General features: G+C 36.8%; 2 protein-coding genes across 2 annotated transcripts; one reads left to right on the top strand and one right to left on the bottom strand.

The window, feature by feature from the left end:
• Nucleotides 1-11,202: 11,202 nt before the first annotated feature.
• PJVK (pejvakin) lies at nucleotides 11,203-18,910 on the top strand. The gene is made up of 6 exons (XM_054278073.1): nucleotides 11,203-11,413; nucleotides 13,431-13,626; nucleotides 14,901-15,042; nucleotides 15,764-15,881; nucleotides 16,848-16,952; nucleotides 18,268-18,910. The coding sequence occupies exons 1-6, from the start codon at nucleotides 11,203-11,205 to the stop codon at nucleotides 18,567-18,569; spliced, it is 1,074 nt and encodes a 357-aa protein (XP_054134048.1). The 3' UTR covers nucleotides 18,570-18,910.
• A 1,308-nt stretch (nucleotides 18,911-20,218) lies between these two features.
• On the bottom strand, nucleotides 20,219-24,382 carry FKBP7 (FKBP prolyl isomerase 7). The gene is made up of 4 exons (XM_054278075.1): nucleotides 24,174-24,382; nucleotides 22,733-22,884; nucleotides 20,922-21,055; nucleotides 20,219-20,602 (listed from the first exon to the last, which is right to left on the bottom strand). Exons 1-4 carry the CDS (start codon nucleotides 24,380-24,382, stop codon nucleotides 20,441-20,443), a joined length of 657 nt encoding a protein of 218 aa, XP_054134050.1. The 3' UTR covers nucleotides 20,219-20,440.
• Nucleotides 24,383-24,564: the final 182 nt, after the last annotated feature.

The following is a 24,564-nucleotide window of genomic DNA, read 5'->3' as shown; positions in this document are numbered from 1 at the left end:
AAATTGCATCTCTTTTTAGGATTGTGCTTGTGTCCCAAGGGTTGCTTTGTCATGTCCACCAAGAATAATCAGTGGTTGAGTCAGGACTGCAAACTCAGATTTCTTGTGTGGTAGTCCTGTGCTGAACATTCTCTCTTTCTTTGTTAAAGTCACCTGATCAAGGAATATTATAGTAACATTAACATAGTGAATACAAGGTTAATCCTCAGTATTTTCCAGGGAAAGGAAAATTCAGGATAGCTTCTTTAACTGTGTGGAAGAAATGCAGAGTATATCTTTTATTATCCTTGTGTTTGCTTAATATTTTATAAAATATTTTGAGATTGGATCACAATAAATATATTAAAATTACTTTATCCCCTACCTTGAAGTTGACATTGAAAATTGTCATTCCAATCTGCGGTTAGAAAATAAGTCTATTTAGTTTTTAAAATAAGTACTACTTGTATTCTTTAGTAGTTGAGATACAGTATAACAAATTGAGATCACAATAAATTTTCTTTTCTGCTGAGTCTCACAGAAGACCTGACTGAGCAGAAAAATAAATGCTGATGAGTGTATTTTGGTATGCAGGCAAAGATGCAAACTTCTACCCTAGTAAGCTTTATCTCTAATTAGCAAAGACACTGTTCTTGTTCCTTTTTAATAATTTCTAGACTACTTACTTTCAAACATTTTTTCCGCGCTAAGAATTAATCCAATGGAGTTTGATTTTTACAAAGTAAACCGTGTTTGAAATTCTGCAGACAGGAAGGTTGGTATTCATGTCATGCTAAATGTCTACTTCTTAGGGTGGACCACTAAAATTTCACTCTCAGGCCAAAAATATATATCAGTGGGCTTTTCCAGTGGGATTCTTCTTTGTATATGGATTTGTGTCTATGTCATTTACTGTAAAATAACTAAGAAGTCAGGCTGCCAGCATTTGATGTCTGAAATATTTTTCTTCCCCAGAACTGCATAGCAAGCTACCTGTTCTTTGTCTGTTACTGCTAGATTGTCTAAAGGGATACTTTATTTAGCATATGAAAAGCCATCATAAATGAAACTACTGTGGTATCAAGATTATTATAATAGTTCTGTACTACTATGATAGTTCTGTTTGTATATTTTATTTGTTGCAACCAGTAGCAAGACTCTTCTTTGGGTCTCTATCTACTTTTCTTCATATAATTAACTGGTGATTTGTAATTTCTCAGTATTTCAACAGCAAAGAATTCTATATTTTCTCTCACTTTTGCACAAAGCTAATATAAATTGGGAATAATATCACACTTTTTTGGTGTGATTAGATCCCATGTGCACGTGTATGAAATGTTGTAATGTTAGTATTTTTACCTTGCTCATATTCTCAGAATACCATTAGAAGGGTAAGGTTTAGATGAGTTATTATTTTTATACTGCCTTATTGAGCTTCTTTGCTTGTAACAACCTTTCAGGTGGTAGATTGCCCTGTGCCAATTCTTTAGCAAGCCAAAATGTCAGAACCTAAGGAGCTGAAAGAGCATTCTTTGCTGATTGCCTGTATCCATGTGCTCATTCTGAAAAAACAAACAAAACAAACCATATCTGTTGATTCCTTGTATGCCTCTTTGGGTAGCTTACCTCTAAAAGAAGATCCTCAGAGTCTTTCTACTGTGATTATGCTATTATGTCAGGTACAAGGGCAAGCAGAAATTTGCTTTGTGGTTTTTAAGGTGAATTTAAAGGCAAAAGTTGCTTTTTAGAAGTATACAGAGCCAGTGCTACTTTTGAGTAGTGGGTAGATAGTGTCTGTTTTAAAGGGAAATAACAGACTGTAGTGAGAAAGGTCTGAATTCTTAGATGCACCAGATAAATTTTTATCTGTTATTTGAAAGCAAGAGAAGAAATTTGCTTAAGGGAAAGAAAGGCAGTGAGAAGCATTTATGTACCAATCTACCCAAATATAGCAGAATGCATTGTCTGAGTACTTCAGTATTAAACCTTACATGCAGCACTCCCAATTTTATACTCAAAAGTTTGCTGTGGACTTCCATAATGAGATGATGAAGAATCGGATACTGGAAAAAAAATCAGTACCATAATTTAAATAACTCTAATTAATAGGAAATTAATTTGCAGATATTTGTAGTGAAAATTATATAAGCTACTTATAGTATAGCAATTTTTAAAAGCATAAGTTTGGTCCTTTGTAGTACATTCAGTAATTAAACATTAAAAAATATTTTTAATTGTTCTTGATTGATTTCCGCAAATGTATTCATCTGCTCTTGACTATTCACAAGTTTGGGATGTCTTCATGATGATTCTTTACATCTTATTTATTCTGATTCCCAATATGAGGTGATTATGCCTGTAAAAGCAATTTTATTGCTTATGATTTGTAAACATCAGGAGCTGAGGAGCAATACAGAAAGGATATAATTTGTGTATTCTAAATCTATACACTTATTTCACTGCAGGAGTTAATCAGCAATGCACATCAGATTTTTTCCTGCTCCATCTGCTTGGACTCTGACAGGCATCGATGTGTACTTAGCGTTAACATTGCAAACAGTTCTCATTCACATCAGTGTAAAAGATGTAGATGCTTAAGTTCAAATAAAAACACTCTACAGTGACATTCCTAAGAAAACAATGTACTGGCTTACATGGTTAGCCCAGGTTTTGTAGCGCTTGATTTCTAATTCCTACATGCTTAACCAAATGAGCGCCCACGCAGAGGCTGAGCTGCTGTTGGTACTCCCTTCCCCTTGAACCCAGTGAGCTTCCAGGTGAGTGGATGATCTAGCTGCCCAAAAATATTTCAGCTGTAGGCCTAATGTGCAGTCAAGCCTAGGTATTCAACTAGTTGCCCTTAAGCTTAATTTTGAACCTGTGTGCTGTGTTGTGGAAGATAAAATGTGTGAAATACAGTTGGTTTGACTGCTTGCCACTCCGAGCAATATATTTGACTTTCCTCTTGGATTTTGGAATCTTATTCTGGAGCTTGTAGTTTTTAAAAACAAGTTAACTTCATGTCTCTGCAAAGCTCAGTTAGATATGACATTTGGAATAAAGAACAGTACATTAAAACAATAACAATTCATCATATTCTGTCTCATTCTGGCAAGCTTAATTGTAAGAATATTTGCAATCCCTGTTCCTGTTTCCCTCTACTTTCCCCAGGATGGTGCCAGCCCAGAGCTGGGAGTTTTTAGCACAGTATGCCAGTGAAAAAAAGGAGTCTGATCTTTCTGATTTGTGGAGCAGGGGTGGCAGACAAAGAGCACGCTCTTAATCCTAGCCCAGAAAAGGATGAATGTGAGAAAGTGCCTCTCTCCGTCTAGGCTTCAGCACATACATAGAATTGTTTTCTTTTGGTATTTTGAGTTCTCTGGCTACTTCTGAGATTAAACCTAGCCAGAAAAGAGCAGTAATAAAACAGTTTTAAGTTTCCATGCAATGCAGCTGCAACATTTATTCTGTGTCTTTGCACTTGTCAGTTGGTTTTGAACGTACTGTTGTAGTAATCCAGAGAGTAGATGGGGCCTCACACTGACTACCTCTCATGCAATAAAGCCCAGGCTCATTCAGTAGTTAATATTGATTACAGCTGAGCATCCTTTGGCCACATCATTCAGGGAGGTGGTAGTGGGGGGAAGAGTAAACAAGAAATAATAACAGACTTTATTCCAGTGATGTATGTGGTATACACGATACCCATAATACCAACTCCAATTTAAGAAGGTCCTACAGCTTCTGGTAGGAAATAAAAAGTGAATTTGGCTATGCTATAGTTTTTGTTGTGCTCTAAAATGTAACAAAAGATGTCATCTGTTTCCTTCAGGCTAAGTCAGATTTTCCAGGATATTGTGTCCAAAGCATACACACAATTCTAATTTTTGAGGAAACGTGATGCTCTTTTTACCTGTTGCAATGTAATTGGATAATGCATGTACAAATGACTTGTGTAGCCTGCCAATGAATGTTGCTAATGCCTTACCAAAAAGAAGAAGATAAAGCATATTTTTTGTATTTTTTTTTCCTCAGAGGCAAATCCAAACAATGCTAGATTTGGGAAACTGTTTACTGAAAAGCATTTTCTAATAGATCTCTGAAGAAGTGCAATTGTATAATTACTATTGTTCAGTGCATACAGTACATTGTCTCCATCACTCTGTACACTGCTGCTATTAGTGCTTGTTCTAATAAATCTCAATGTACACTGTTTAAACTGCTGTCATCTGTGTTCTGATTTATTAATATAAGAAACACTTGAGGCAATGGTTCTTGAATAAACTATTTGTAACTAGTTAGATCAATTGATTATTAATCATAAAATTCTTAATATATATTTTACAGATTGATTTTGAAGAGGTGGGTGATAGTGGTAGCAAAAGCACTGAAATGGTGGCTTTTCCTTTCTAACCTTTTTTCACTGCAGGAATATTTTTGTAAAATTTTTCCCATGTGATTCTCTGTGCAGTTTCTTTACATCTGTCAGGAACTACCAAATGCAGTCTCAAAGAATGTAATTTTCTTTTTGGCAGTTCCTAGTTATATCTTCATATTGCAGCTGATAAGAGCCTTTTTCCTCTTTTTTTTTTCAATTCAGTTTTTTCTTTGTGATTAAAGGGAGCTTGCAGTATGCTTCTCAAGTTTTGAGAGAGAGTGTAGAAAAAATTGTTCCTGACGTTCTCTAATAGATTTGAAAAAAGTGGAAATGAAAGAAAAAAAATAATTACTTGACACCCACCCTGTCTGGCCTCTTGGAAAAATAACAGTATGTGGGATTTTGAGGTTTTTCCATTATGTGTTCTTGTCAGCTGTTCAGCTCTTAAAATGAAAGCATAATGAAAAATAAGAATTTGGTTGGGAGGAGAAATTGAGGTTTTTGTTATTTCTTGGCATTGTAAAAAGAACAAGTGTTCAAACAGTCTGGAATGCTGCCTGAGTGGAAGCAATTGCAAAGGAAGGGAGAAGGCTTTTTTCATGAATGGCAGCGCTTTGTGTCTTGTGTCACAGCACGCATCTTGTCCAAACCCATGCTCTGTGGGAAGGGCCCACTAGGAGCTTTTTCCCTGTTCAACCATTCCACGAGTGAAACTCAGCTCTGCTTTCACCTTTGCCCAGCAGAGATCTGTCCTTCAGCTCTGAATGCTTTGGATGGCTGTGACTCAGCAAAATTACTGTGCATGAGTGAAGTGTGGAAGGTTTTATGTCATTATTTAAATGGTAAAAACATCAACATAGCAAACTTTTGGGAATAGAGAACCAGAGGCCTGAGAGGCAGCACAAGCAACCTGACACCTAATTTAGCATCAAAACTATTACTTCAGGTATGAAAGTAAATTACATGTTTAGGTTTAATCTAAGCAGGAGACAGGTGATGCTTCTTCACAGCCACAAACATGTAGGCGCTGTGGTGTGGTGAAGTGAGACAGTGTGGGAAGCTATTGACAGGATTTCATCCTGACTCAGCTAAGGGAGTTGCCCACAGAAAGCTGTTCCAAGTTCCACTGCTGGTACAAAAATCTGTTCTGATATGATGATACATTGCATTTTTGCACAGCAACATAGCAATCTGCGTGGTTCTTCAAGTGCTTATGATCTTACTAAATATTTAAGTTTGTCTAAATGTTAAAAAAAACACTGCACTTCAATATGGAAAATTATTTTTCAGGTAAGTAGTTATTACTAAGTCAGGTTAAAAGAAACTAAAATAAAATATCTTTCAAATCCAGAGTACCAGGGGCTAGCTGAGAATGTACTCTATTTTGATTGAGTAGTGAGTCTAATTTTACTCAAGGGCAGAAAATGAAATGTATTCTATTTAGACTGTCATTTTTATTTCTGAGAGCTATGTCTAAGATTTAACTTAAAAGAGACAGGTTAGGTTGTATATCCCATATCTATATCCCAAGTGCATATTAATAGTAGTAAATTATAAAAATTCAGGGAAAAAAGGTATGCATAAATGCATGTTACAGACATTAATCTGTTGTGAAGATGCTTTTTGCCTGTGATGAGACTACATTGGATTATGTTTGTATTTACAAGGATAAGTTCCAAAGCAAAACCAAATGTGTAGTTGCTTTTCTCACTGACTAGTGTATGGCTACATTTCCTTTGGTAAGGAAAAGACACTAATTACTAGCTCAAATTTCACAAGCACCCTAGGCTTCTTGAACAGGTTTTTTGACAAGTCAGTGGAGGAAAAAATTATAATTAAACATTCTCAAAAGGTTACTTGTTGGACTGTAGGTGGACTGTAAATTCTGGTGAATATGTTGGGTTATTTCTTTCAGCTGATAAAATTTAAGGTGTTAATTGTCTTTTAAGTTCTTCTCTAAGTAAGCTATTTCTGAGGGCCTTGCATTACTTTTAGCAGTCAAAGAAATTCAAGAGCAGAAAAGCACATCCATTCTTCAGTTCTAGTTCAGGAGCTGACTTCACTTAAATCAGCTGACCTAGAATAATAGTATCAGGCTACTTTTCTTGTTTGGTGACAAGAATTTTTATGTCACCTGTCTGTTAAAATGTTTGGTATCTGGAAACTGCTCTCATTTATTAATCTATGCCTACAGGCATGTGAAAAAAATGAATTAGGAAACTAGATGAAGATATATTCTTGTCTTGAAAGCATGAAAAGGAACAGGCTGAATAAACATAGAGGTGGTTATGAAAGAGGATGCTGAATTCTTGCATGCCCTACAAACACTGATTTAATTTTGTCTGTTTATAAATACTCTGTATCCAAAGATCTGAGGGTGCTTTGTACTAGTAATAATCAGCCCTTGCAGTATCCTTCCCTGAGAAGTGACACATTGGCACAGCCACATGCAGTAGGTTTCATAGAGGTTAATTGCCCAGTATCACAGAACAGCTGGTGTCAATGCCAAAAATAAAAGCAGTCCTGCTGCTCAGTTTAAAACATAAGGAGAAGCAGCAAGGAACAAGATGTCTATGACTGAGGGAAATTTTATATAGATGTAAATGTACCAGCACCCATCAGACAGCTTAGCATGGACAATGTGAGTTATAACGTAGCAGACAAATCCTTTGTTCTGTAACTTTTCTTCAGATATAGTGGCACAGCAGCATCTACAATTCTACATCCTCATACAGGTGGATGGGCAAGCCCACAAAGCTGTCCTCTCACACAGGCACACCCACTGACAGATAATGGTTAAAAAAGATTTAGCCATTTGGGCAGCATCCTTCAAAGGAAAGGAAGTATTAAATAGTTTACTTTAGGTCACACTGGCTTGTTTCTTTTCCAGATTTTTCTTCACAAGCTAATAATGCTGCATGATGAAAGTAGCTTTGTTGTATACAGTAATATTTATGTAACAGTTGAAAGCTGGAAGATGAAGGGAGAAAAGAAATCTTAAGTGTTAACTGACTGGATAAACTGAGCTGGTGTTGAAAAGATTAAACCCAAAATTTGCACCATATTATGTTGGTAATTTGTTTAATATCTACTTAATGAGCAAAAAGATGCTGTCAGTTGCCAGGCTGAGAGCTGAAAGATGTGCCTGCTTCTCACAGGTGGTAAGTGTAAATGCAGACACACTTCCTCAGCATATCTGTCCCTGGAGGACTACTTTGCATTCCTTTTTAGTAAAGGCTTCACAGTTAACACATCCATCTCCCCATTGGAAATACTGCCATTCGTACTGGGGCAGTTACAAAGAAGAAAAAGCTGGGATATTTCATGCACTCTAAAGGTAGACACATGAAGCATAGATTAAGTAATCTGTATGTCCGTGAACAAAGGTCTGGAACCTGAAAGGTAAGTCTATGGAAGAGCATATAAAACAAGCACCAGAATTTGTATTCCAGGAGCTCTGAAGTTATGTAAGCCATGGTATTAAACTGGCTGGTTTTGCTCATGAGAATTTCTAGACAATGCCACCTCAAAAAAAAAAAAAAAAAATCAAGTGCTATTAAACCCACTCAAGTTGTTGGAAAAACCCAAAAAGTGTGTATGTAATTAGAAGCATATTTTACCCCATAAAATGTTATGTTTGTTACCTCCTGAAATATAACAGAGTCTGTATTGCTCAGATCCTGTGTTTCTAGGGAAATACTCATGCCGTGTGCTGGAAAGTTACAGAATTTTGTGAGTAATTTTTTCAGTAGCATTTTCTTTTGCTGTTTTTTGTATGTTAAATTCTTGCACTTGTTCTTCTGCAGAGATGCAGGTAAATGTAATGCAGTTCAATTGCACTTGAAGTGTACATGATACACTCATGTATCTCCTGTATCAGGAGATCTGGCAACTGATGGCATCCTTTTGTACACTAAGAAGATATTAAACAAATTACCAGCATAATTTGGTGTAGATTGTGGGTTTAATCCTTTCAAGTGAAACATCAACTACGTTTATCCAGTCAGTTAGCACTTAAGATTTCTTTTCTCCCTTCAATTGACTGCTTAATCATGCTAATCTTATGATATGGTTGATTGTGACAAGAAATAAATTAAAGTCAGATCAGTTCAAGTGGATTCCAAATGGTTTAAGATGTCTGGATTGAAAATAATGAAATAATTCCACATTTGAAGTTCCTTGGACAAATGTCTAGTTTGCACTACCTTAGATCATATCATAAATGCCTCTTTAGACACTATAATTACAGGTGACAGACATTCCTGCAAGGGATAATGTAGGATAACTATCTAATATTAAACCAAAAATCATTATGGAATTATCTTTTAACTGCATCTTCCAACACCATGCAGAGAGCAGGATTGTCCTCTAGGTTTTACTCTTAAAAATCTCCATGTTTTTATAAATAGGATGTGAGGAAAAAAATACAGTATTTAGGCATAAAATATTCTCAACTCCATATAGCTAATACTTGCTATGTTACTACTTCATGGTTAACACCCCCTCTGAAAAAACACAACTGATCATGTGTAGGAAATAACCTCTCTTGCTCTTCCCTCCAGGGGAAGGTGATCCGGCTGGAGAAGTCCCCGTGCTCTTCTGTGGAGGGCTGTGCAGAGGGAGCCTCACCAGTGCCCTTGTGTGGCTCTGTGCTGAGGGCAATGGAACATTTCAGCCCAGATCCTCCCCAGGGAGCAAATGTGAGCGAGGATTTTCATCTGCACAATTTGGCGAGACAAGGCAAGATATTTTTATTCCAGTGGTGACTCAGGCCTAACCTATGCACTTGGAAATTAAGTGGTTTTGGTTAATTGGTTGCCCAAAATGAGAGCATACCGTAGATGCAAAAATGCTGGAAGTTCATAAAGCACACTGGTGTGCCAAGTAGAAAAGTGTCTAGTGCTGGAGGAGCAGGGAAATACCTTATGTTTCTTCACTTTGATGTGCAAAATTAGTGAACATTTTCAGATCATGGCAATGTCCCTGTACTTGGACTCCTGTTCTCTGATCTGTGGCATGAGGACAGCACAAACATCTGCTGAAGCATTTATGATGGATTATAGGGTGTTAGAGTAACAGGAATAGCACGTAAACATTTCAAATGAAAATATTCATTATCAAAATTAGAGCTAGATCACGCTGAGTATGATCTATGACCACATAGTGAGTAAGAAAAATACAAATGCATGTTGAATAAACAGTGCCAGCTGGTCTTAACAATTTGTAGAAAAATAGTATCCTGTCAAACATATATATACAGGATTAATCTAAACCAAGGATCAACAGGCAATTTTCATTTTAGAGTTCCCTTAGACATTTCTTCCCTTTGAAAGCTTTTCAATTCTGTTAATGTGTTTTGATTGAGTAAATATGTACAGGGTTTTTCAGATAGTGTAGTATGAATTACAGCCAGAATTAACTGCAGGCTTTCCCAAGCTTTCAATTCAAAGTCTATATATAACCTGACTTGATTTTTCAGCACCCTCTAGAGTAAGCAGAACGATCTAGCAGCCTTTCCTTTCATCTTAGATAGCTGAAGTAATGCCCTCCTCTTTTGGCCATTTTGTTGGATTTTCTGATGCTCTGAACCTTTAAAAATATTATGGAAGTATTAACACATGATAATTATTTAATAAGTGTTCATATTATAAAAACAATCCTTAAGATACTTTCACATAAAAACCTTGCTTCAGAAAAAAAGCCAATCGAACCAATTGTTACCTGGCAACGAGGTGACAACAACTACTGAAGTGTAACTTTACAAGCCTGATGCTTTACATTCTGCAAAGGGAGTCTCTGGAAGAAGACCTGTAAGGTTTAGCCAGTTCTGTGTTCATCAATCTCACTAGAAAATCAAGTAATTGTTTACATGAGGGTGGATCAGCTGCTTCTGCCTCTCTCACAGATCCTCCACAGTGCTCTCTACTGTCTGTCTTTCTTCTCTTTACAATTTTCTGTCTTTTTACACTGGGGCTTTATATCTTGGGTTCTTGAGTTGCTCCTCATTCGTCTATCAATACTGTCACTTCTTTCTGCAATTTTACTTTTATTGTTTTGCATCATTCTCACAACCGAATGAGGTTTTCAGTAGCCTGAGCTAAATGCATGCAGTTCAAGCCTAGCCCTGGGGTCACAGACAGCTGAGTCACAGGAGATTGATAACAAACAATGAGAGCCCACTGGTGTTTCCCCGTGCCCCCAGCCTGCTCTGATCTCACACTTGAGGCCAGCACAGCACTCGGCCCCAGCTGAGCTCTCCCAGGCAGGGAACGGCAGTGCTGTGAAAGGCAACACCGTCTCCCAGAGCTGCCAGTGCCCAGCCAGCTGTAATTCCAGTGCCTCCCAGAACAGCCTGGGCTGCTTTGTTGGTGCTGCTAAAACACCAGAATTCAGCTGCAGCAAGGACCCAACAAACAGCAGTACACCAGGAACTCCCACTGGGAAGTTGAGGGTCATGGAAGTTAGATTTCTGTTTCTATGACAGTAAATTTTGTCTTTTAAAGGGTGGCAATGAACTGCCAAGAAAAAGGCGCCATTCCCCTCTCAGTTTACACTGTTAATTCATTATTCATCATACAGAATTAGAGAGCTTAACTGAAGGTGTCTGAGAGAAGTCTCAAGCAGTACACCATAGAAGTTCAGTAGCTAAGATGCTGTTGATTCTTTAAAAGTGAGATATAACTCAGTCTAAAAAAAAAGCAGTTTGACAGATTTTTAAAATTTTTTTTCCAAATCATGGTAATTTGTTTGCAAGAACAATATAAGAAGAATTGAACATGGGCTCGATGTCTGGAAGCTACACTTGATACAGAGTTTTCTATTTTTATCATTGCAAATGTCATAATATGTTTGCTGCTGCAACCAAAAACTTCGTTAAACAGGTTGGTGATGGAGGAAGATTAGTTCCCGTGCCCAGCCTCAGTGAAGCTGACAGATACCAACCTCTGAGCCTTGTGATTAAAAAAAGAAAATGTTTGCTTTCGAAAAAATCTAAATTTGCTTCAACACCTTTCACATTAAAAGACATTCTTCAAGGGGAGAAAGAAATTTCTGCAGGTAAGATTTTTATCTGTTTTTAAAGTGGAAAAATGCATGTTTTCTAGTAGACTTAGTGAACATAGTCTAAACTGTGCAGGTAGTATGATGTTTCCTTAGTAAATGGGTAATAACATTTTTCTATCTTAGTCATGTAATAAATATTTAAGAAAAAAGGTATAAATCAAAATGGTTAGAAAAAAGGAAAAAAAAGACTTTCTAGGAAAAGAGCAAAAAAAGGAAAGTAATTTGTATTAAAAAGCCTTGATATTTTCTGAACTAGTATTAAACAAATTCAGTTAAGACCTTTTTTTTTTCCACAAACCTCCAATTCCTGACAGATGTACTGATGTATGTTGATTAATTTTTACGTAAATTTTGTTTAGAAATGCACCCTTTGTCTGTATTCTCATTTTTAAGTGTGTAAGAATCAGTTCCACAGCTCTTCCATGCTGGCAGTCCCTGGTGCTGAACTGAGCTCTGTACAGGCAGAAGCATTTGAAAACAGCTATTACATCTGACTGGTGTAATTGGATTTTCATAAGACTTTTTCCACGTTTGCAATCTTTGTGGTGTACTTAAAGAGCTTAACTGGTTTTTAAATTCCTTTTTCTATGCCATAGTGTAAATTTTGAGGAGATTCTAATAGAATTAAGAATTGCAAAATTGCACTATATGGCCTGTATCTTCCTGTACATTCCTTTGAAAAGTGTGTAATTCATGTCTACAGATTTTCTCAAAACAGTTTCATTGCTTTATTTTTTTTATTGTTAATTTTGGTAAAATTATTGATGATTTTACTTGCGCAACAAATGTATCAGTTAAAAATTCTACTAAGACAAACTAATATAAGCAGAGAAAATACCACTTGATCCCACAAGAGGGGATTTCAGGACACAGGCATGATAAGAAAAATTTTAATCCTATGTCTTACATTCAGGAGAAGTCAGCTGGCTTGTCCTGAATGAAAAAAAAAATCAAAAATCTCATTAAAAAGTCTGAGAAAAAGGTTGCAAAATCTCATTAAAAATTCTCACAAAACCTTACTAGTCTTTTCTGTAAAGGTTAAATGTTGTGTGCAGAAAGTATTAAGAAAGTCCTTTAACATAAGCAAGGAGGTTTGTAATTGAATTTCCTTTTTTATGCGACAAAGACAAGCATTTTCAATCCTTTTGGAATTATGAAAAAATATATTAACATTCTTTTTCGTTAAAAATAAACACAAACAAGATTCATAGTAGATGACTTCACAATGCCAGCTTATCCTAATATCTTCAAAGGATTAAAAACAAAAAAAGGAGTAAAACACAAATTCTTAGATGTATTTGGAAATCTAATCCCTGTGTCCTTTTTAATTTGGCAACCAATCTGGTGCAGTATTTTTTCTGTTAATGTAATGGAAATGTATTTGATATTATAAAGACATTTTTGTAGAGTTGCTTTGGTACCTACCTTTTGGTTGTACAATAATTGAATGCAAAATGAGTCAGAATTAATCTTTTATTTTCCTTCCAAAAAAACTGACGTAGTCCCTGGGCAGAGTTAATGTTACTGGCAGACCCATGTCTCATTCGTGTACTGCAAAAATGAAGAAAATTTAGGGTCTTTGTATAGCATCTTGACAGAATTCAGAATTCCCTAATACTTTTTATACAGTGGCTTTCATTTTATTCCTAGTTTTAATATTCTGTGTGGCCTCCACTGAGTTATTTTGGGTTTCAGAGCCTTTGTCATTAAAGCCAAAACACACCTCATGTCTGGTTTATTTGTATCAGCATCATAGTTACAGGTGGAAGTACTCGAGGAGAATAATGATGAACACAGAAATTTGAAAATAGCTCTATTCAAACCCAGGACTCCAATGTACTCTTTCCATCAATCATCAGAAGTAACATCAATAAACAAGTGCTCAGTGTAGCTCTGAATTTCGTATCAAAATGATTAAGCACAGTAGGAATGGTACCATTTATTCTGGCTATGTGAAAATACTGTGTTCAGACTTTTCATCATCACACAAAGGTTATCTTCTTTTACTCAGGTGTCTCGTCTTACCAGTTGCTCAACTATGAAGACAAATCAGATGTTTCACTTAATGGCAGAAGAGGAAATCAGATAATGAATGATGTTGGTTTTGATGTTGCTGGATCAGATTCCATTGCCTTTAAAGCTTCATTTGGCATAGTGACCAAACATGAAGTTGAAGTACCAACATTACTGAGAGAACTTACTACAAGGTTGTATTCTGTGTTTTGATTTCTGTTTCCATAATTCTATTTCATACAGTTAGGCTGCAAGTCTGAAGTTCTTAGGTTTTGATTATTTTTAGTCAATCAGTAGCAGTCGCCATCTGATATTTTCAAGGGTATCAGGTTGGATCACTGGGATTAGACACGTGACCTGTATAATACAGGCTGTAAAATTTTTCTGAATTCTTTGAATTATAGTGCATGTCTCAGGAAAAAAGAAAAAAAAGAAAGAGCCCATCAAAACTCCTATCGTGTTATACCATAGTATTGAATATTTGAAACCTACTTTGAATGACATTACCTAACTTCAGGTTCCAGAAATAGGATTTCTTTGCCCTTGATGAGCTAGAGAGCCATATGTGTTATTGCCATGGTAGGTACTTTGAGGTTTTATGAAGCTATTACACTGCCTATTCTGTAAAAGCAAAGTAGGTTTATCTACTTAAATTTTCATAACCTTCTGTGACTTTTCTTTAAATCAAGTCTCTTCTACCAACATTCTTGTTGAGTTGTGGAGGCTGAAAATGAACTTCTTGTTTCCTGTGGTGCTAGCACAGATGTCAGATGTGTAGAAATATGATGTGACAAATTCTAGGGGTAATTATTTTTTTTATATTTCAAAGATTGTCCCTTGGTGACAATGTCATCCCAGTGAATCCCGGCAGTGCATCCCAGTAAATAATTTACTATACATGATGCAACATTTGGCAGTTGCAAATATATATTGTTACCTTGTTGGTATTTACCAAGAAGTGCATGCCATTTTTTATCTGTAACCTCTCCTTCCCTATTTTCCTAGTTTATTTTTAACCTCCAAATGTTATCATTAATAAATGGGGGTGAGGGAAGAGGACCTAGTCTCCTGAAAAAAAGATTCAGTGTCATAAAACTAACTGCCACTGTTTGTAGAAATTCTACAGTCATTTGTTTCATGATTGTTCAGTACTGTTTATAAGTGATATAGGTTTTTTTCAGTTAATGGCACTAAAACCAGAGTCAGATGAACGGGCTTTGAATTTTCCAGGGTGTCCCAGGTATCTTCTCTAATATCTGTAGAATACTGGCTTTCCTTGAATTTCTTAGTTCTGTTCCCAAACAGTGAAAACCAATATTAAGTTTCCAGAGATCTCCTTGGTCAGTAGCTGTTTTATTGCTATGAAACAGACATTATGGTGATTTATTTACTGATTTAAAGTTACTTAGCTGCTTTTTAAACTGCTAATTATGTCTGAATTTCCTTCCTGCCTCCCTCTTGATTTTAGAAAAATAAACTTTGATCATTGTCTAGTCCATCAATCAAGAAAAAGTAGGATGGAAATTTTGTGTGTGGTCATGGAAAGTATTCGAACTACAAGGCAGTGCTCATTAACTGTCCATACTGGAATGCGTGGAGAGACAATGAGGGTAAATATGTTTGACAAAGTTCTGTAACTCAAATTATCAAGCATAAAAAGGTCATTATTATAAATTTTATGTTTTGATTTAATTGTGTTTTTATAATGTGAGCTCATAAAAAATCTAAAGTAAACCGATATTATTGTACTAATGTAAAGTGGTTTAAAAGTTGGTCTTTTGTTAGCAGTACTTATATGACAGAGGGATGGGAAATGCATGAAAAGATGGCTAGACAATGAGCCATTGCCTGGGGTAAAGCCTCAGCAAAAAAGTGGAATTTACTACTTCTTAGTTTGACTTTCTAATAAATGTATAACCTTTCTTTCATTATTATTTCATTATTACGGTCATCTTCTGTAGCACATTGGAATTTCAGGTTATTATTTGAAGGGTTGGCATCTTATTCCCTGTCTTATGCTCTTCCTCCCCCTTCCCCCTCAATGCATTTCAATAATTAAACTTAGAAGACTTCTAACTTTGCTCTTTCTAGTACTAATAAATCATTCACATAATTTTCACTAAGTGATGCAAATTACTCTCTCTGTATCAAAATTTATTAAAATGCAAAGTAGTTAATAGAAAATTCTTCAGTTGTGAAATTTGATCTTCAATTTCAAAGTTTCCCCCTGGCATTATAATTCTCAATATATGAAGTTAAGATTAGTATTTTGTTTATTTATTCGTTTCAATTTGTAATGTTTTTTTCTTTTGATCCTTCTCGAAATTATAGTTTCACATAATTGAAGATCAGAATTCTAAAGGGCGGGACAAAGCCATTGTTTTTCCTGCACATACAACTATTGCTTTTAGTGTATTTGAACTCTACATTCATTTGGATGGTAATTTCGGTAAGTGATGTGAATTACTGTCATTACTGCTATTGTTTATAATGATCTAAGTTTTAAAAGCTGTTTCATTGCTCTTGGTATACAGAAGCCCTGATCCCATACAATGGGATGTTTTAACTTTATGCACATAAGTATTCTGACATTCTGACAGAAATGCTTGCAAAGAAAACAAGGCAGGTGCTAGAAGAAAATAGTCTGCTGTGGGAACATTTCTTAAAAGTTAGACTTGGTATTTTTTAAATTCTGTGGTTGCATGGAACAAAAAGCCCCACTTAGTTATATTTCTAGCTGGTGAGGAACAGGTTTCTGAGACTATCTGATAAGTTTTGCATAAAATAGGCAAGTACAAAGATACAAGTGAAGAAAAAAGTGTACAGAACTTCTAAACTAATAACTTTTTCGCTGTTGGGGCTTTAATTTCAGTCTGATACATCATTTTCACATACAAATATCTAAAGCTATTTAGGTGGAATTAATTGCAGCAATTGGAAACAAATAAAAAATTTGCATAGCAGATTTTACCTTAAAGTATTTCTTTCAAGTTATGGATAGAATTCAGTACTGGAAGTGGTAAGTACAGAACTCACAGCCTTGCTTACAATGTTTCATTTCTACTTTCAGGTAAAACTACAGAAATGTTTGTCCTTCAGAACCAGGGCTTCCATTGTTATGCTACTGACTGCCCTGACCCCTTAACATGACCAAAATTTGTGTATAAACCAAAACAGGCTCTGAGGATTTTAATTGAAAGCCATCAACCGTTAAAAATTCCCATCAAATCTGTGTACTTGATTCTGTGAGCTACTACTGTGTGCAGACTTGTATTAAAAAGTTATACTAGCCATTAAAAACATTAGTAAAGCTAAATTTAATCACTGTTAACTTTATTGATTAGAAAGCATATTAAATTGTTGTGCAATTATGGCTTTTATATTTAGTCCTTTGAAAAACTTTTCATTTTTGCAGAACTCTGTGTGACTCCAATTGCAAAAGGAGGATTTGAAAGGGAGAAATCTGGATCATCTTCACTGATCAAATTCAGGAGATTAAAGAATAATCTGTTTCATCGAAGTATGACTTTTTGATATTTATACACAAATGTCTTATTTAAAAGTGTACCTTTGCTTCTTTAATTTCTGTCCAAGATGAATGTTTAAAGAAAAAAATTTTGAAGCAAAATGAACCTCTCAATTTCTATTGAAGTGAATTGAAATTCTATTTCTATGTATTGAAATGATTATAGAGTTATTAAAATTTACATTTGGGAACCTGTCTCTCAGAAATAACAAATCTATTCATTAAACTCTAAAGATCTTAAAAAACGTATGGCTGTTGGTAAACTGGTAGTGAATAATTACACAGCTAGCATAACATTGAGCCTATTTCATGGGTTTGCCATTTACAACTCATATTATACGAGTTATAATTATAGTAATAGTTGAAGGCAAAAGCTGTAATTTTAAATATCAAACAATATTAACTGCAATAATTGAATGTACTCCTTAGGCACTATGTTCCCGTGACAGGATACCATCACAGTCCTCTTTTTTCATTCTAATATCAACATAGCATCCAACAAAAATGCAGATCCCTGTATGCAGCTTTAGACTAAGATCTTAAACTTATAACACTCCTTAGTCCAAGTACTTTGGAAATCTGCAGATCTGAGTGTGAAGATAAATGCTGAGCAGTAAACAGGTCCCAAAAATGCTGTGATTAGGTGTTCCTCCTCCACTGTAGTCCATTCTTGATCAAAGGACTTTCATGGACCAAGCCTTCAGTGCTGCTGCAGTCCACACAAAGGGAATACATCTTCAGTGGGTATGATACATCTCAGGAGCTGTAGCTGCCTAAACGTCCTTCACTCAATCTAGTAAGTCCCTGAAGAGAGAAGGAAAGGTTCCTACCTGGCACATCTGGATCCTCAGAAATCTGCTAGGAGGTTAACAAGGAGTCCTCTGAGTTTTCTAAACATATTAAGTAGTAGTGGGATTTTTTTTTTTATATAATAGGAAATAAAAGTGAATTTACAATGTTTAGAACATAAAACTAGAAATGCAAAAATAGAAACAAGGAAGTACACTGTGGTTTGACTTTGCACCAATTTCTCAGAAGCCTGCTGCATGCCCATCCTTTAGGTATATTTCTAAAAATATAATTACATAGGTCATATACAAAAATTCTGGCTTTTTTCAGTGTCTTAAGTGAAGTTGAAGAAAAACTTTAATCACACAGGGTTTTCAATGGGAAGCAATCTATATGGCATGCTTAGAACAGTTTTGTGCATCAGCTGTTATTTCTATAATTAAACTGATATTTTTTAAACAACAAATCATATAATATTATAACAAAATACTGCTTCTTTTCCTTGTGTGTTCTTTTTCAGATAAAGGAGTAGTGGAAATCGTTGCTAACTCTGATCCTTACTTGGAGGACCTTTTTACAGATTATTATGAAAAAGCTGCAAGCATGACTGATCTCTCTACAAGCTATCTCAGAGACGGTTCTCATATCCGAATTAATTTACTTAATAACAACATCCCCAAAGGCCCCTGTGTCCTCTGTGGAATGGGAAGTTCAAAAAGGGAGACAGTCTATGGATGCCTGGAGTGTTCTTTTAATGGACAGAAGTATGTACGACTGCATGCCGTGCCGTGTTTTGACCTCTGGCATAAGAGAATGAAGTAACTGATCTGGGTAAGTGCCTGTTATCACAGACATGGGCATAACTGTGCCACAAACTCTTCAGAGTTAGCAAATACGTCTCCAATTGTGACATGCAAAACGGTGAAAGTGCAAAACATTTTATTACGCTGCTTTCTTCAAATTCTTTGCTTTGCAGTCAATGACCTCTACTTTAAAATGCACATGAATTTCCTGACATTGCTGTTTTTCCTAGAACCTTCTCATTATCATGATAATGAAAAACATACTTTTAAATAGTATTTTCATAATGTCAGAATATATGCTAGAACTTAAAGTTGTTTACACAAACTTGTTGTTAAACCCCAAAATGTTGCCTTTCTCTACACTGGCATATGATGGTTAAATGAGAATATTTGTTAATAATTTAGTGTTCTCATGAATGTTTAATTGAAGTATCAGATTAAAACACATGCTAAAACTTAGCTCAGTCTAATGTTTCAGTTACAAAAGGGAACAACTGGAACTATGGATGGGAGCTTCATATTAGGGTGCTGTTGCCGAATATCAAGTTTGTTTAATTATGAAAAAGTACCAGCCAATTTACCTGCTGCAGTTGGATTCTGTGTCACAGCTGCCCTTGACTTTCTTTTATGCGCTCAGAAAAAAAACTGCTTAGCAGAAAATGTTTAGGAAGCTTATGAAAATAATGGAACTGCTCACTCCAGCAACTTCAGGGGTGAACGTCTTTAACAGGTGCATCCGCATCCAAGGAAAATTGAGTCTGTTGAGGACTGGAACACCACAGATCTGTGTCCAGGGCTAGGACTGGGCTGTGGGGCAGGGTGCTGTTAAAACCTCTCACCACACTGTTTTACACTGGCAGAGCAAAAAACCTTTTTATACCTTTTAAAATTATTTCAAGGATAACCTAGGTATGGAAGCTTTTTCACTTGTGCTGCCACTTTCACTGTGTACATCTGATTATTACATGTTGAAATGAATACAGCCATTGCTTTTCATGTGAGAAGAGTTAAGCATGTTACATGAGTGGTATTATGTGTTCTGCACAAGCAGAACAGTTAACAGATACAAGTACTGCCTACTAACTATTCCTACTTCTTTGCATTTTTCCAGTGAGGAAAACCAGAATGATGTTCAAATAATTAATTACTTACGTTTATATACAGCATCTTCCATCATCTTCAACCTCATTCAATTAAATTATGATAGTGTAGATTTTTAACTTGGTGCTGCTGAATAAACTGGCTAACATAATGATTTTACTAAGTCAAAGTTTAAACACTCACTCAAAATACTGCTTTTTCTTCAACACCAAATTCTTCTTGTTAATATTACATCCAAGAGGTTATTTTGTTTTAAAAACATTTTTGTTTTTATCTTAACATTCCCTAAACAGAGTTGGCCGATTTTAAGGCCTTTTATAGTTAATTGCTGCAAATGGCCTTTCCTCAAGAAGCTAGGCCTGGAGCCTGCAGGGGTCTAAGAGTTATATTCCTGGGATTCCCTTTTTATTTTACAGGGGATTGAGATTTTCCTTTTTTATTTTAGAGGGGATTTAGAAGTGTTCAGCAGTTATATTCCAGCTATGTCAAAGATTACTGTAACTTTTGTGTGCTCAATACTGAGCTCAGTATTGCTCAGTGTGAGCAATACTGTAGATCGGAACGTGTTGTAAGAACCACAAATATTAGATCATGGTGTACCTCAATTTTATTTCTTTCTTTTGAAACATCTGACACGTTTTATTAACTGAATGTTAAAAATAAGATTTTTACAGTCACCTTAAGAGATACAAAAAGATCCCACTATCAAAAAAATACAAAAATTATGTGACAAAGTATTATTATTTAGAATTCAGTGTGCAGAAGACAGCCAAAGATTTTTTTAAGTACTTAGAGTTCATCATGCTGGTAGACATTGTACTCCTTTGCTGATATGAAGCCATCTCTATCATGGTCATTCTTCTTAAATATATCAGCTAAGATTTCATCATGGGCAGAAGGATGACGTTTTTTGCCATCTCTTGCAAATTCTTCTTTCAAATACTGGCTTATCTAGAACAAAAGAAAAAAGTCAAATCATTGTGACTTTTATGTCAGTACTCAATCTAGCTATCTTCAAGGACACTGGGAGTATACAAGTAATGTACTGTGATTTCAGTGCAGACACATCTATGGCTTGTCTACAGAAGTGTGAGACTTACTAATGTATTAAAGCAAATTTCAGCAAACTACAGCACAGTGTACTTTGTGTAAACACACAGAACCTTAGGTGATCAGCTGCAGCAGAGAGAGCTCAGGTAAAGATAAAACTAATGCAGCCACACCTATAGTTTTATAAATTATTTGTTTCAAATTTTTTGTATCATATTACCTCAAGTTCAGAGAGCTTCTTGTCACCATCTTTGTCTATTTGATTAAATGCCTCAACACTGCGAGGTCCTTTATTTACTGCATAAAGTTCAATCTCAAAGATCAGTGTTGCATTGGGTGGAATCTTGCCCTGTGCTATGAATAAAAGAAAAAAAGTGTTTAAGGATTGAGACACTATGGGCAGAGATCACATATATGATAAATTCACAGGTATGGTAAAAGGTACTTTACGGATGCTGTAAAATAATGTTTAAAATGTACATCTCAAAAAGCAGCAACAGAATGTAAGTCATCTGACTTGTTAAAAATCCCCACAGAAACTTCAAATTACTGGAATACTTTGTCTGGCCTCTGAATTAAGAAAATAACTGTTAGAATTCTTTGTTCCTGGATCATAGCATTTTCTGCCACCTGATGTAAAACCAGCACTGCCTACAAACACAGGTCCATGTATCGTGCATCTGGCAAAAAAAGGGAACTGAAAAGAGACAGCAACAAAGCAATGTAGTCTAAAATAGTGCCAAAAGAGCATAAAAAATCATGCAGTGTAAAATTAAAATGTAAACATGCAAGCTGCCAAAGCCAGTGAGCATGACACTGTAACCTCAGAATTTTGAGCTTGTGTCCATCCTTCATAAACTGAAGAAAAGCTAAAGAATCTACACTGTTTGTAAACAGATGATAAACAAAACTATTACACTACTCATCTAAAGTAGCCATAGCAAAAATAAGAGTTCAAAAGGTTTTAACTTTCCATGCTTTAGAAAAGTAGTTTTAAATACATCTGAATATAAATCAAGATTTAAATATACCTTATAAAAGAAAGATACAATACTAGAATTCAGTGCCAGCAGTTTACAAATATACATACCAACAAAGGAAAGACATGTAAAGATTTAGAAAGTCACATGCATCTTTTTTTAATCAAGATTAGGCAGGTATCTTCCCCAGCATGCAGGAATACGCTGAGACAGAGGACAGGTGTGCTGTAGGAAAATACTACTTCTTCCTTCAAGTGCTACCTGGAACAAACAGTTAACACTAGTATTAAAGAACAGTTTTTATTTGTATCAGTGTTTTTCCTTTTTGTATGAAATTGTATTAAAGACAAAACTGATGCATTGAATTCTGACACATCAGTACCAAAATATTATTATTATAAAGCAGAGCTACCTTTTCACAGAAACTCCTACAGCCAGGTCAGAGCTGAATTTATCTACATTTGAGTGCTCAAACACTGCATAAAACTTGTACTGGAACTTTTTTTAAGTAATCTGCACACTGAATTATCTTATATTCAAATCAGATTTCATGCACTACACTGTTGCAATTACCGTGTAATGTGATAATGAGAGCCATTAACTATTCAGAATGTAAGCAGTATTTTAAGCAAATTATTTCTATTTAGATTAATTGCACTGCATTATATTCCATTCTACTCAGAAGATGTAGATTTTCATTAGAAGGCTAAACAGGTAGCAGTCAAATAATAAAACAAAATGTGACTGGAATTTCATATTTTAACACAATAACGCTGATATTGCTCATAGAGATCTTCCTTTTGCTTCACACTATGCATTACTTGGGAAAACACATTGGGTGGCATGGACTGAGTTCTAATGGGAACTGCAAGGCCTGGGTGTGGGTCTGTGTCAGGACTACCTAAACTGCATAGCAATGAGCAGGGGCTGCACAGCTGCACTGCCTCCAAACGGGAGCACCAGTTCTCACAGACATTTACAATGCTATGTATTGTATGTTTCAAAGGGTAAAAGACACAGGAAAGACAAGGTTTAGAGTTAGAACTTTTACCATATCCTTGCTGTCCGTATGCTAATGATGGAGGAATTGTCACTTTCCGTTTTTCTCCAGGACACATGTTCATCATAGCAATATCTAAGCCTTTTATGACTTGTCCAACACCCAGAACAAACCATTTTGGATGACCTTCATTTTGCGTCCGACTATTAAAAAAAAAATTGTGTATGAGTAATATTAACATAATATTTTTATCATAAATATAACTTTTAGTTGCAGCTAATAAGAACATAGATTATTAGGACACAAGAATGTTAAGAGTGCAAGAATACAAAGTATAAATACTTTTTCTGCTACATTTGTAATTTAAGGTGAGATTTTGATATATGTAAGGGTAAACCTTTTTTTAAAAAAAACCAAAAGCTCGTTTTTGAACTTCTATAAAAACATCCAATCTTCCTGACCATGCACGCCGCAGGCCAGAAACAAGGTGCCACTGCAGGAAGTCTACAAGTGCGGAGCACTGGAAAGTGAAAATGTTCTCAGCAGTTTACAACACTGTAGGATGGGATGGGATGGGAGTGTAGGTGTGTGCTGGGGGAACCTGGCAATGCTGGCTGCAGCACTGTGTGCTCACCTACCCCTCTGGCCAGCTCAGGCAGCCAGTGCTTGAGGCAGCTTCTGGTCACACGAGGCCTCCCCAGTGTGGGCACTACACTGAACAGCAACTGAGCAAAACATCCAGAGAAAAACGCTCTATGTACCAGTCAGCCACTTCAACAGGCAAAGAAATGCAACTTAAATGGTACTGTTAAATGCAGAGTTATCCTATACACTGAGTTTTTTTCTTAAATTATAGAAGTGGGGGAATGGATCAAGATATTGTAATGAGCTAAGCTATTGCCTGAGGAGAGATGGATGAGGCAAAGTCAAAAAGCAAAAGATGAAATGATAACTTTGTGGTAAAATGGGCGGCACAACAAATCAAGCAGGGAAACAGCAACAGGCACGAGGCAAAAAGGCTGCAAACCACCAGTATAATAATGTGGTTGCACTGCACAGTGCCAACTATGTGGAAGTGGATGCTATATAAAAGTTTCTGCCTAAAATTGTCAGTGTGCATTTCTACTAGGAGCTCCTCCTCCCAACCCAAGTTTTTCTGCACAGGTTACAGCACAGAACACGGCAAGTATCAACATAATGTTGGTTTTTTTTCCACTCTGACAAAGGGGGCTCCGTACGAGGTATGAGCTACAGGCTCTCGAAGTTTCTCCCTAGGGACCCTAGGACTCCTAGGCACTGCCTAGTTTGACTCTACGGAAACGGCATCCTTCCACACTCGGCTGAGGAAAAGTGAAGTGCTATTGCTGGTGTGGTCAGTACGGGCCCCGGAGGGCCCCAAGCCCCGCCTGTTCGGGGGAGCGGAGCAGCTGTGCCAAGCACCCTCAGGGCAGGGCCCTCCGCCCGTCCTCCGGCCCGGTGCTACGGGGCTCACCTGCAGTAAAACTTGGATCCGTCGCTGGCCAGGAATCCGTCATAGTGCGCGTTCAGCAGGTCGCCCTTCTTGCTCTTCGGGCTGCAGGTCTCGGGGAGGTGCAGCACCTCTATCTTAACCTCCTCCGCTGCCGCCGTGCCGCCCTCGGCCCGCGCCGGGGCCGCCAGCAGCGCCAGCGGCAGCAGGAGCAGGGTCAGCCCTCGGCCCATGTCGCTGCGAGGCGGCCGCCGGCGTGGCACTGTCCCCGCCGCGCCGAGGGGCGGGGGCCGAGCCAGCACCGCCGCTCCGCCTCAGCCGCGCCGGACGTGGGGACGAGCCCGGCCCCAGCAGCGGCCGCGGGGCGGGCGGTTCTTCGGGCCGCCCTCTCCGCTCAGGAAGTGGAAGGGACGTC

The sequence above is a fragment of the Melozone crissalis genome, unplaced genomic scaffold (genome assembly GCF_028551555.1).
Source record: "Melozone crissalis strain CALT ecotype California unplaced genomic scaffold, PUWL_Pcris_2 ptg000023l_1, whole genome shotgun sequence".
Classification (NCBI taxonomy): domain Eukaryota; kingdom Metazoa; phylum Chordata; class Aves; order Passeriformes; family Passerellidae; genus Melozone; species Melozone crissalis.
This window is presented reverse-complemented; position numbering and strand designations above follow the sequence as displayed.